The 13,644-nt window shown below is 40.0% G+C and overlaps 1 protein-coding gene and 1 pseudogene across 8 annotated transcripts in view; one reads left to right on the forward strand and one right to left on the reverse strand.

The window, feature by feature from the left end:
• TAX1BP1 (Tax1 binding protein 1) overlaps nt 1–13,610 on the reverse strand; it is a 92,225-nt gene extending 78,615 nt beyond the window's left edge. For all 7 annotated transcript variants that reach the window (XM_030795567.1, XM_030795572.1, XM_030795570.1 and 4 more), the window contains exons 1-2: nt 13,436–13,610; nt 5,047–5,215 (exon numbers count right to left, since the gene is read on the reverse strand). In XM_030795567.1, coding sequence (XP_030651427.1) covers nt 5,047–5,208 — 162 coding nt within the window. In that variant the 5' untranslated portion in view covers nt 5,209–5,215; nt 13,436–13,610. The remainder of the gene's footprint in view (nt 1–5,046; nt 5,216–13,435) is intronic.
• On the forward strand, nt 6,596–7,558 carry LOC100594134 (annotated as a pseudogene). The gene has a single exon (XR_001113465.2). The product of XR_001113465.2 is annotated as a 40S ribosomal protein S2 pseudogene (transcript).
• Nucleotides 13,611–13,644: the final 34 nt, after the last annotated feature.

A 13,644-nucleotide genomic window follows, 5' to 3' on the forward strand; every position in this document is an offset into this window, starting at 1 on the left:
TCTGATTATTCAAAATTAGCAACAGAGTTGCTAATGATGCAGGCCGGGTATCGGGTAATATAACAATTTCGTGTTATAATTGTTCTATTTTTAGTTATTGTTGTTAACTCTTACTGTGCCTAATTTATATATTAAGCTTTATCATAGGTATGACTGTATCAGAAAAGTACAGTGTAAATAGAGTTCAGTACTATCTGTAATTTCAGGCATCCACTGGGGGTCTTTAACTGTAAGGTAATTTAATTTGTACTAAGCATAAATCTAAACATACACCAGTTCCTCATGCTTATGTACTTATACAACTAAGACCAAATCAAACTCATAAACACAAAATGGAAGAAAACTCAAATATAATGTAACATATAATATTTTACTGCAATTAATGTTGGTTTAATAATAAAGATATGGCATCAGGTGCAGTTCTTTTTATTTTTTTATTTGAGACAGTCTCGCTCTGTCGCCCAGGCTGGAGTGCAGTGGTGCAATCTCTGCCCACTGCAACCTCCACCTCCTGGGTTCAAGCAATACTCATGTCTCAGCCTCCTGAGTAGCTGGGACTACCAGCATGCACCACCATGCCTGGCTAATTTTTGTATTTTTAGTAGAGACAGGGTTTCGCCATTTTGGCCAGACTGGTCTCAAACTCCTGACCTCAAGTGATCCGCCCACTTCAGCCTCCCAAAGTGCTGGGATTACAGGCATGAGCCACTGTGCCCAGCCTGCATCAGGTGCAGTTCTAAATCTTTTCCTGTAATTTTACTTCAATTCTATCACTAAAGAAAATCCATGCTGAACTTATTAGCAACTCTGTTAATTTTGAATAATCAGATCTCTCACTTAACCAAACAGCCAGAGAATAATTATTGAATGCCAATTTAAATAAGGTTCAAATCTCAGCTCCAACGTGTAACGGATAACTTTGAACAAGTCACTTTATTCTCTGGACCTCAGTTCCCTCATCTGTAAAGTAGGGAGTATAATGCTCAGATGAGAGGTGAATGTATAAAATAATAAACATGTTATATGTTTATTTTCGTTATAATTAAAACTAATCAATCAATACTGCAGAGGGAGTATAAAAACTAAAAGGAACAAAAACCTCCAACCCAGTCTATATCCCTTGTTTGGCTTCACTCATTTCCCTACCCAACCTGGACTTCACTATCAGTCAATCATTTCAATAATGTACTCAAAACTACCATAGTATCCTTTGTCCTCTTAACTTCCCTTCCCATTCCCACCCTTTTCCAATACCCAATTTGAATGACAGCCACTTCTGGCACTCTTAACACAATTCCAGATGCTGAATCTCTCTGGAAAAAGTCACAAAATTGCTGCTTAGTAATCTTCTGGTTAAGCCACTCCAATTCCCTATGACATTCTTCCACAGTAGCGAGGCCAATTATCTATAATCAAGCCCTCCCTTTTAACATATGACCTTGCTCCTCCTTACTGAGATGCCATAGAATGAGTGCCAGTTCTAATTCAATTGACTGTTGACATATCCTATGAATTCTACTCATGGATTATTACACACAACTTACTTCCTTCTCCACTCTAGGCTTTCATTATCTCACATAGAAAATTAGGATAGTCTAAACGGTCTCTTTACCTCCATTCCCTTCAAATTCCAATTTATCTTACTCAGCACTAGAAGATTAAGCTTCACTTCTAAACTTTATTACTCCTTACTTAAAAACTATCCCTCAAATATTAAAACAATCTACAACATGATCCAAACTAACTTTTCCCATTCATCTTCTAAAACTGGTATCTGTAGCTGGGCATGGTGGTTCATGCCTGCAATCCCAGCACTTATTTAGGCTGAGGTGGGTGGATCGCTTGAGCCCAGGAGTTCCAGACCAGCCCAGGCAACATGGCAAAACCCCGTCTCTAAAAAAATAATAATAAATTTTTAATTGGTAGCTGTCCCAGGCAAATCAAATTCCTTAACACCTTCTCAAGCATACTACTTTCCCATCTTCATTCCTCCTCCCTTACAATTGCTACCCAGACACTCTCTTCCTGCCTGCTTGTCAATATGGTGTCTATCAAAATCACTCTAGAGAGCAATTTGCAGTACACATAAAGTGCTTAAAAACATACAATGCCATAAACATGGTGATTCTACTTCCAAGAACTTACCCTATGAAATAAGTAGACAAAATAAAGATAGGTAGAGATCTTTATTAAGTATTAATGATAATCATTTAGCAACAATGTAAATTCCAATAGTAAGAAACTGGTTCAAGAATATATACACACGCTATGATGCATCAGTAGTATGTGTGTATATATTTATTATACACACATGCATGTGTATAATTATTTGTAATTTTATTACATGTAGCTATATACCAATATGTTAACAATAGTTAACAGTAGGTAAAAGTGTTAAGCATGATTATTTTCTTCCTTGAGCCTTCCTGTATTACCTGACATTTTTACTACATGCTTGAACTTCCTATTGAGTTTTAAAGTTTTATGCTGGCAAAAAGGATGGAAAGGGTATTAAACAGAAGATTTTTTTTTTTCTTTTTTGCTGAGAGAAAACTTACAATCCTTAAAGTGCACAATGAAAGAAGTATAGTTTAGCATTACCAAAGCAAAAAGGCAGCAGCAGGAGTGACCAAAACTGAAGCTGGAAATTAAATTTTATACAGGAGCCCTGTATGGCTCTAGGTTATTTGGTCTTAGCATTATTCTATAGATGATGAAGAACCAATGAAGAGTTTCAAACAACAGAAAGACATGTTCAGGTTTCCATTTCACAGCTTATATAGAGCAGTTAAAAAACAAAGGTTAGAGGACAAGAATGAAAGTGGGTAAAACAGCTGACCTATTGCAATAGTCTTGGTAAAAAATATGGAAGGCATGAACAGTGATATTAAGGATTTAGAAATATGTAAGCAATAAAATGGTTAGAACTGATTGTTTGGATTTGAAGGGAAAGTCACAGGCTTTTGGCTTTAAAAAAATGAAAAAATATAAGAAATAAACAAGTAGTCTGCAGGAAAAAGTAGTAATTCATCTTCCTGAAACATACTTTTTCAAACAACCTATACATATACAAAGACTTCCCACTGCCCTTTAGGAAAAAAGTCCATAAACCGTCTAACACTGAAGGTCTTCCATAGACAGAATGAAACTTATCTCCAATCTCATCTCCCACAACCTCCTTAACTGAAGCTTATGCTCTAGTTAAACTGACTTACTCATTCTCATGAACATTCCTACCTCTGAGCCTCTGCTTATACAGATTCAGTATCCCTTATCCGAAATGCTTGAGACCAGAAGTGCTTTGGATTTCTAAATTTGTCAGATTTTGGAATATTTGCATTATACCTACTGGTTGGGCATCCCAAATCCAAAACATAAAATGTTCCAGTGAGCATTTCCTTTGCACATCATGTCAGCATTCAAAAAGTTTTGGATTTTAAAGCATTTCAGATTTTAGATTTTCAGATTTAGGATGTTCAACCTGTACCATTTTCCTGCTGGAAATGCCCTTCTTTTTCCTCAGTCACATTTCTGTTTTCTTCCTCTCTGCTCTGTTACTACAGAAAACACCAGTTCTCAATCAGTATCTTTAACGTGATACCAGTATCTCCCATAAAATCGAAACTACTACTGAGGCCAGGTGCGGTGGCTCACACCTATAATCCCAGCACTTTGGGAGGCTAGGACAGGATGATCACTTAAGCCTAGGAAGTTAAAACCAGCCTAGACAACATAGTGAGACCCTGTCTCTACAAAAAATTTAAAAATTAGCCAGGCGTGGTGTTGTGTCTATAATCCCAGCTATTTGGAAGGCTGCAGGGAAAGGATCACTTGAGCCCAGGAGGTCAGGTTGCAGTAAGCCACTATCCCACCACTGCACTCCAGCCTGAATGATAGATTAAGACCCTGTCTCAAAAAATAAGAAATAAAATTTAAAAACTACTACTGATTTCATAAAATTGTTAACAACGAATGTTTCTCCATTTTGGGATTTGACAAGCCTAAAAAACTGACACAAAAAAGTAAACAGTAAATAACTATTATGTTGTATTCAGAAACATCAAGAAATGAGGAATTCAAAGAAAGGAACTAAGTCATTAAATGCCAAAACTTTGTTTTGTCCAAATGTTTTTCTGCCTTCCCATCAGGCTGGACTTTTACTTCTAGACACTTTCAGTGTGCCTAATTTCTAGCAGCTATTCATTTCTTTCTTCCTTGTTGTTTAACTTTATACAGATTAGACAATCAAAATTTCAAGCCCATAAAAATCCTAACTAAAATAAAACAAACTGATTCTGAGGAAGACTACAGAATAACACAGGAGAAAAGTGAATGCGTTTTACTGTTTGAACATTCATGACATTATTTTGACTGCTCAGAGGACATTCTTATGTTTTGGTTTCCCACTACATTTTGAAGAGTTAAAATTGCCAGAAAAAGTCCTGCACAGTGAGGTGTACCACTGTAATGATCACCTTTATTTTCAAGAAAGTATTACACAAAATCACTGGTAAAATATAAGAACTGGAACTCCTGCCATCAAAGAGTTTACTATTCAGTCATGTTAAACAGAATACTTTAAAACTGTGTAATACAAACAGAATACTCTTAAAACCGTGTAATACAGTCTGAGCAATATTTAAGCCATGCAGGACAGTAGAAGGGATACTAACATGGCTGTCAAGCTGTATAAAATTAATTTCAAATGACTGGAAAAAATGGTAAATAATGTAAGAACCCAAAGAAAAAGATCTTTTTTTTTTGCAGGTAATGAATGGAGAAAATAGGAAAAGAAGATTCTGAAAAAATTTTCACAAGTCCTTAAGTGAAGGTAAACTTTTTGATCAGGGAGAGGAAAATCTGGTGAAATGGAGTTCCCAACATTCATTTTATCTACTCCCCACTGTTAAATATTTCATGGTGATGTTTACAAAAATGAGTCTTAATGCAGAGTTAAGACAAGGCAAGTACAAGCTACTTACCAATCTGTTTTAAAAGAAAATTATAAGTGTTTACATGGAGAACATATTCAGAAAGCTTTCTTACCTTGAATATACCAACCCAATCTTTTGGATGTGGATGAATATATGGAGTTAAGGTGTAATGACATTCCAGGTGTGCATTAGGAAGGTAACTCTTGGCCACATTTTGAAAGATGACATGGGCAAAGTTGGAAGTCTGCAATGGGACTTCTTGAAAGGATGTCATTGTGAATCTGAAACAAGTAATTCATACAAGTTAAATTATACCAACTAAGAATAAACCTATGCCTTCAGAAAATACATAATATTTAATATAAGTTTCATGAATATTTGCATGTCATAATTAAGAAAATATATACTTTGTAAATACTGGAACTTCTTAAAAATACGATTAAACATAAAAATACAGACAAACTGGAAAATAACTAAAACCCATTTGGCTCAGAAAGTTATATGGGCATTTAAAAGTTAAAAAACCAAAACCAAAAATTAACTCTCCTGGAAAGCCTAGCCCTCTGCTTCTATTTAAATCAAAAGCAAATGAACCAGAGGTGTTTTCGTGCACACGCTGCCAATATAAACCTGCTGGCTCCTAGTAACAAACACTAAGAAACAGAAACAAGAACAGTTAAAAGTCAGTATTTTACTGGCTATGGGTCAATTAACTTTTCCTTCCTATGTAGAACCCTTGAGCTTCATCATTTTCCTCCCTAACCTAGCCCATCCCATTCATCTCTTCCCCTCTCCCTAGGTTTTGGGGTCCTATAACTAAACCTGATGCTAACATCTCTGTGCCTACATTCCTGCCCTTCTAATCCCCTGGACCAGCATTTCTCAACCCTGGTTACACATTAGAATCATTAGGGGCCTTAAAAAAAAAAAAAAAGATGACAACACTTTCTGGGATTGGGGCCTGGAAGTGTGTGCATGTGTGTCTGTGGGTGTGTATACGAATATACATAGCCCTGCCCCCACGTCGCCCCAAGTAATCTCAATCCTGTATGCAACCAGAAAAGAGAACCACTATCCAACAACTTCTACCTCTTACTCATTTCCACAGATCCCAGACCCAGCCTGTCTTCTTGGGCTTCTGGTACAAGCTTGTTCAAAATCTCTCAAACCATGGAAAATCTTAGCTGGTCTACTTGAAATGGCTCAGCCTATTTGTTCTTCTCTACCTATAACAAACCTATCATTTCATCCTAGGTCCAATGATCCTACCTCGACTTCTAGTACTCACATACCCTTTCCACATGTTTACTGATTAAAATAAACTTATATTTACAAATAAAAATAAAAGTGTAGTGTTAATAAAATATATACTGTTGAAAATCTCTTAGAGATTCATGAACACTCACTGGCTTAGTAAACACCAAGCACTGGATAGCAGATGAATGGTGAAAGTAGATTATAAAAACTGCAAGATCCAAATGGTTTCCCTATTTTGTGCTCTACTTTTGAGAAAACAGAAACAAATGAGGATTTACCCAAAAAAGCAATCTGTAGAGTTTGTCACAGGCTCTGTACAATCACTAATTCTACAATATACATAAGAAACTATGACTGTCCTGACTGCACTTGCTTGAGTCATTAAAACAGGCATCTCTCTCTTCTTTTCCGAAAAAACACCAAATGGCGGATGACGCCGGTGCAGCGGGGGGGCCCGGAGGCCCTGGTGGCCCTGGGTTGGGGAACCGTGGTGGCTTCCGCGGAGGTTTCGGCAGTGGCATCCGGGGCCGGGGTCGCGGCCATGGACGGGGCCGGGGCCGAGGCCGCGGAGCTCGCGGAGGCAAGGCCGAGGATAAGGAGCGGATGCCCGTCACCAAGTTGGGCCGCTTGGTCAAGGACATGAAGATCAAGTCCCTGGAGGAGATCTATCTCTTCTCCCTGCCCATTAAGGAATCAGAGATCATTGACTTTTTCCTGGGGCCTCTCTCAAGGATGAGGTTTTGAAGATTATGCCAGTGCAGAAGCAGACCCGTGCCGGCCAGCGCACCAGGTTCAAGGCGTTTGTTGCTATCGGGGACTACAATGGCCACGTAGGTCTGGGTGTTAAGTGCTCCAAGGAGGTGGCCACCGCCATCCGTGGGGCCATCATCCTGGCCAAGCTCTCCATTGTCCCCGTGCGCAGAGGCTACTGGGGGAACAAGATCGGCAAGCCCCACACCGTCCCTTGCAAGGTGACAGGCCGCTGCGGCTCTGTGCTGGTGCGACTCATCCCTGCACCCAGGGGCACTGGCATAGTTTCCGCACCTGTGCCTAAGAAGCTGCTCATGATGGCTGGTATCGATGACTGCTACACCTCAGCGCGAGGCTGCACTGCCACCCTGGGCAACTTCGCCAAGGCCACCTTTGATGCCATTTCTAAGACCTACAGCTACCTGACCCCCGACCTCTGGAAGGAGACTGTATTTACCAAGTCTCCCTATCAGGAATTCACTGACCACCTCGTCAAGACCCACACCAGAGTCTCCGTGCAGCGGACCCAGGCTCCAGCTGTGGCTACAACATAGGGTTTTTATACAAGAAAAATAAAGTGAATTAAGCCTGAAAAAAAAAAAAAAAAAAAAAAAAAACAGGCATCTCTGTAATAATGGGGAAAACTGGGGCAAGGTTTTTGCTAACCAAATTAATCTAATTTACTTCACAAATCAATGAAGTTTCTACAGAGCAAGCACAGCAGTAAGGCTCTACTCATATTTTAGCCATTAGTAAGAAGGCTTATTGCTAAGATCTAAAACAGTGTGCTTTTACAACTGTTTCTTTTGCTGACCTGTTTGAAATACTAAGGCAAATTTTTAAAGTTTTGTAATAATAAGCACTTTAAAAAATATCAACTTTCTTCTTGTGTCCCCTCTGCTTCTGTTATGGCCAAAGTCCTGCTTTACTGAATATAATGGATATCCCAAAAAGAGACTGTCAATCATGAACCTGGAAACCACTGTAAAGTATCAGGCTAGTTGTCACCCTCTCCCTACCTGAGGTTTGCAAGCATTCCAAGGTAAAGGGTATATTCAGTAGCAATCCTCCTTTACCTCTGCACTAATAAAGGGACTTTGCTACCAGCAACCATATTTCATGGAAAGACTTAACTATGAATACTCTCTACCTGGTAACCTAAAGCCATCAGAAAAATGAACAGGTAGCATTTACAAACACTGGAGAACTCTGCCTAAAATAACTGAAGAGTTCTATTATTTTGTTTGAGTTGTCTGAGCTAATTTGGGCTCCCAGGGAGGTCATGATACTAATGAAGTCATTAATGATAATCTCTTTTCAAGTCAGTGGCTTCACAAAGGAAAAAAAAAACACCAATTCCAGTTCTTTAAAAAAAAAAAAGAAAAAAAACAAGTCACTACTGGTTATAAGATACCAACAGAAGAAACTATAGCTAAATCAACTGAACCAACATCTATTAGATACAACTACCAAAACTGAATTAAGAGAATAATATTTTTCTATGAAGCGAGTAAATAGTCACGCTTCCTTTAAGAAAGATATTCAGTATGAAGGAAATAAACTAGCTTAGAATAAACGTCCCATGTTTTTAATCAAAAGCTGATTAAGGAAATACTTTTTTTCTTAAAATTTAACATTTCATTTCCTAAAATAAATTAAACCAACAAAGCTGTAACTATTTTTTTTTTTATAAAACAAGGCAAAAGTGTTTAAACTTCTGTTAACCTCAATTATAACAGTTTTTTAAAAACTCACAATCCAGCCTTATATTTTTAGTTCACTGAAGTTTTTGAGGTACAAAATAGCACATAGGTATACATGTATGTATTTGTATATGTTTACAAATGCATCAAAAGGAACTCAAGAAGTGTACACTATAGAGTTAATAGTCTTATAACGGATGTGTGTAAAAAGAAGACTTAAGGACTTTAAATTTTACATCAATTTATTGTTTGAATTTTTACAAGTATATATAAATGTATTATTCCTATTGTTTTAAATAGCCCTACTAATAAGAAATTCCATTTTTTAAACGCTCCCCTGAATTTCACATTTTCTAATAGAAAACACTAGTATTTCACTTTAAAATATAGTATTCACAATGTTTACAAGTCTGAAAAGTAAAATAATTTGTGATTATCCTATTAATCGCCTTCATTAATCTCTCTCCAACACTCCAATCTTTTTAAAATTTCATTGCTATTATAGAAATATTTTACAAAAGTCATTCCAGTACCTTGTCATTTTTTAGTCTTCTTATTAAATTACAATATAGCTACTAATCATTTAAAAAGTTTACATGGATGAATGCAATCTAAATATAATTATGTCATTAATCAATCCATTCTAAACAATAAAATTTCTAATTCCCACATAGTTCCTCTGGTTCACTCCTCCTACAGAAAACAGACTGAAGAGACAGGCAAGCTTACAAAAATGTTGGAATTCACTGAGAATGTCAAGGTCGCATGGGAGTGGAGAAATAATATGCAAAGTCACTGCATCACCTTGTGGTAATGCCTGGGAAGTGTAGCTTCACTAACATCCTGAGAAAAAGTACAAACCTCCTCTCAGTTGGAGAGAAGTACACTCCCTACACAAAAAGGAAAGTAGAAGCAAGCAGCTTTACTATGTCAAATTCTGATTCCCCTTCTCTAAAGTGCATCTCCACAAACAGGAGTATAGTAAGTAGGCAAGCCAAGGATAAGTACAAAACGTCCAGTCAACAATTAAGGAGCCAGACACATTTGGCTGGGAAACAAAATCAGAAATGCTTATACATGCTGGCTACAGTGCCCTCTTCCAGGTTTCCTACTACACTTCCCCAAGTTCCAATGCCTCTAGAATTTCTTTATGTGTGTTATGCTGTAAACTGTATATTATAAAGTCTTTGGTCTAAATTCCAATTTTATTATTTTGCGAATGCATTAATGTCTATAAAAAAGATAAATAATACATAGTGGGCACTCAGTTATGTATACAGCTAAAATAAACATGGGGTGGGGGCGGGGAAGCATTTCAATGTTATCTTTACTTACTCCTCTTGTAACTTTTTCAAGCCCAAAGCAGATTTGACTTTTGTGGTAGTATTTTTCCAGTGGTTCCCAATACTTGTTTTACTTTAGCCCAAAAATGTAAGCCTTAGTGAACTTACTGAAAAATAGACCATAGTAAGAACTTCTGTACATTAAACATATGAAGCCAAATTAAGCTTTTTAATTTAGATAAATACTAAATATAATTTGCCAGTCCTAACAATTAGAATTCAAAAATAAGGTAATTTTGTTATGTGTGATAGTATAATTATGGTGATTCTGTGTTTTTCTAAAGTCCTTATCAGTTAAAGATACTAAACTACGCCGGGCGCGGTGGCTCACGCCTGTAATCCCAGCACTTTGGGAGGCCGAGGCGGACGGATCACGAGGTTAGCAGACCGAGACCATCCTGGCTAACACGGTGAAACCCCACCTCTACTAAAAATACAAAAAATTAGCCAGGCGAGGTGGCGGGCGTCTGTAGTCCCAGCTACTCGGGAGGCTGAGGCAGGAGAATGGCCTGAACCCCGGGGGGCGGAGCCTGCAGTGAGCCGAGATCGCGCCATTGCACTCCAGCCTGGGCAACAGCGAGACTCCGTCTCAAAAATAAAAAATAAAGATACTAAACTAACTGTAAGTGAAATGTCTTGATGTCTAAGATTTGCTTTAAAAACTCCAGGGGAAAAAATTAATGTTAGAGGGGGTAATAAAACAAGATTAGTAAAGTGTCCATTCATTTTACTGTTCATTCTCCTTTGTGTGTGTTTGAAAATTTCTGTAATAGTAAAACCAAAGCAAATAAAGAAATGAAACAGATCAGTAACACTCCACATATGACCCACTGCAGCAGAAACACTGCATTTTAGAATATGAACGCTTTGTACCCTTAGAAGTGTTATAATTCAGGTAATGGTTGATAGAGTTACTGAAAGTTTTTCACATCTTCAGCTAAAAAAACCCTTAGAATTATCTCCAAACTTTAATCCGATAGGACACACAAACATATGAAAGGAAAAAATGTCCAGCATTCAAACAGTTTCCAGGCCGGGCGCGGTGGCTCACGCCTGTAATCCCAACACTTTGGGAGGCCGAGGCGGGCGGATCACGAGGTGAGGAGATAAAGACCATCCTGGCTAACACGGTAAAACCCCGTCTCTACTAAAAATACAAAAAATTAGCCGGGCGTGGCGGCGGGCGCCTGTAGTCCCAGCTACTCCGGAGGCTGAGGCAGGAGAATGGCGCGAACCCGGGAGGCAGAGCTTGCAGTGAGCCGAGATCGCGCCACTGCACTCCAGCCTGGGAGACAGAGCGAGACTCCATCTCAAAAAAAAAAAAAAAAAATTCCAATTATTCACACTGTGGCTCAAAAAAAGAAAGACTAACAACGCTCAACAGACCTCTACTCCCAAAAAATGTAATCAGCAATTTTTCTAGGAGGCGACAGCAAAAGCCCCAGTCTATTAACTTGCACCCTTGCAGACATCCCTATTTCCAGAATCCTTTACACCTGAGTGCCAAGACATTCCGCCCAGGTGTTACCCGCACCACTTTTATTTACTTTTTAGATTTTATAAGTTCGTTTCTAAAATGCTATGATATTGGCCCATACATATTAGGGGAGAGGACATTTTTATCTTCTTCTAAAGGTTTATTTGGGACAAAATAAGCTTTAAAAAGACAGAAATGCATAAAGCCCAGATTTTACATATCCATTCCGAAAGAATACAACAAAGTCCCCAAAAGAACTATACAAGGGGCATCGTTAGGATCTTTCATGATTATTTTAACATTATTAAAAAGGCTGAAACTTTGAATTCCAAAATTTTACTTTTGTTATGGAAAAGGTATTTGCTGGTTAATTCTACAAACAGGGCTGCAGTGAGAACTATAAACAGCGGTCTACAATTTAAGAACGTGATGGGCTGGGCGCAGTGGCTCACGCCTGTAATCCCAGCACTTTGGGAGGCCGAAGCGGGCGGATCAAGAGGTCAGGAGTTCGACACTAGCCTGACAAACATGGAGAAACCCCGTCTCTACTAAAAATACAAAAATTGGCCGGGTGTGGTGGCGCGCGCCTGTAATCCCAGGTACTCAGGAGGCTGAGGCAGGAGAATCGCTTGAACTTGGGAGGCGGAGGTTGCAATGAGCCGCGATAGCGCCACTGCACTCCAGCCTGGGAGACAGAGCAAGACTCCGTCTCAAGAAAAAAAAAAAAAAAAAAAGAACGTGATGACTAGAAAACAAAAACTACAATGTTCTTTGAAGTTGAACAATCAGTTTGAAAAATAAATAAAATCTTATTAGAAGTTGGCATTATCAAACAATCCTTCAAGTTTACCCTTAAAAAGAACAGAACGAAAGAGAAAGGCTGTCCTAAGCTCCTTCCCTAAACCCGAAAAGCACTTTGAGCACAATCGACCCACTTTTAGTTTCTATTCAAATGATCTCTTTAAATCCTTTTGGAATTGAGCACCAAACTTGTAACTAGTAATTGTTCGTGCACAGCTCGTAGAAATTTTAACATTAGCAGAATGCAGACAGTTGAAAAATTAAGATTTATTTTCCCATCTGAAGCCTAACATAATAGCAATTCATAACCACTGTGTGAAACCGGAAATCTAACACTGTGTACGTCTAAAGTCAAATGCCAGCGTTTTCTAACAAAACTTTTACTAATAAGGTGTGTACACACACCCACACAGACGCACGCTAAGCTTTATTTTTTTACTAATGTGTAGACGCGCACGCGAGCGCCCGCGCACGCTAAACTCTAGCCACAGATTCCCTAAGCGAGGAGTGCAGGTCGGTCGGGACTAGTCCACACCTTGCGAAAGGGGCGGGGTGGGGAATGGATTCCAGGTGAAGCAGGCGATCAGCCAGAACCGCCAACTCCGCCCGCGGCCCTCAAAAGTAGGCGGCGCAGGGAGTCTCCGCCCCCTTCGCCACCGGCGACTCAAACCAAAACAGCTGGGTTTCTCTCCGCAAAGGCAAACCCGAGCGTCCTTCTCGGACGCGACCTACGTGTTTTCTCAGCTTACTGCGCCGATAACACCCACACTGCCCTCAAAACAGTCACCCCAGAGTTTAGCCTTGGACACCAGAAGCTTTTCCTTCGGGGGTCGCCAGCGTCACTCGTCCCCAGCCAAAGGGCCCCCGTCCCACACGCCTCCCCCAAATCGCGAAGGCCTGTCCCGCGGGCCTCCCACCGCGTGGGGCGGCCACCCGTTGCTCTTCCAAAACTCCACGGCTGATCCGAGTCGCCCACACCCCCGTCACAATCGCAGTGTGGAAAGGAAGGTTTGTCTTCGGGAAGGAAAGCCTCGTCACCACAGAGACCTCTCCCGAGACCGGCCAGGCCCCTACAGTACAGGGACTGAAGGGTGAGCACGAGCCCTAAAAGAGATGCAGCTGGAGTCCGCCCCGCACAAGGCGCTGGGGTGGACCTGGGAGGCGCCTTACCCAGTGGAAAGACTCCCGGATCAAGGGAGAAAGTTACGCAGGCTTCCGATCCTGATCCGCCATCACCCGCCGAACCTCTTCCGCCACTACCGCCTACTCCCAAAGACCGGCTACACCTCCCCTCACAGCAGACCGTAGGCCTTGCGTCACTTCCGCCCACGGGGCGGTCTCTTCCGCCTCCTGGCGGGTTCGCCGCGCCCCTCCGCGAC

The sequence above is a fragment of the Nomascus leucogenys genome, chromosome 17, assembly GCF_006542625.1.
Source record: "Nomascus leucogenys isolate Asia chromosome 17, Asia_NLE_v1, whole genome shotgun sequence".
NCBI classification, from domain to species: Eukaryota; Metazoa; Chordata; class Mammalia; order Primates; family Hylobatidae; genus Nomascus; species Nomascus leucogenys.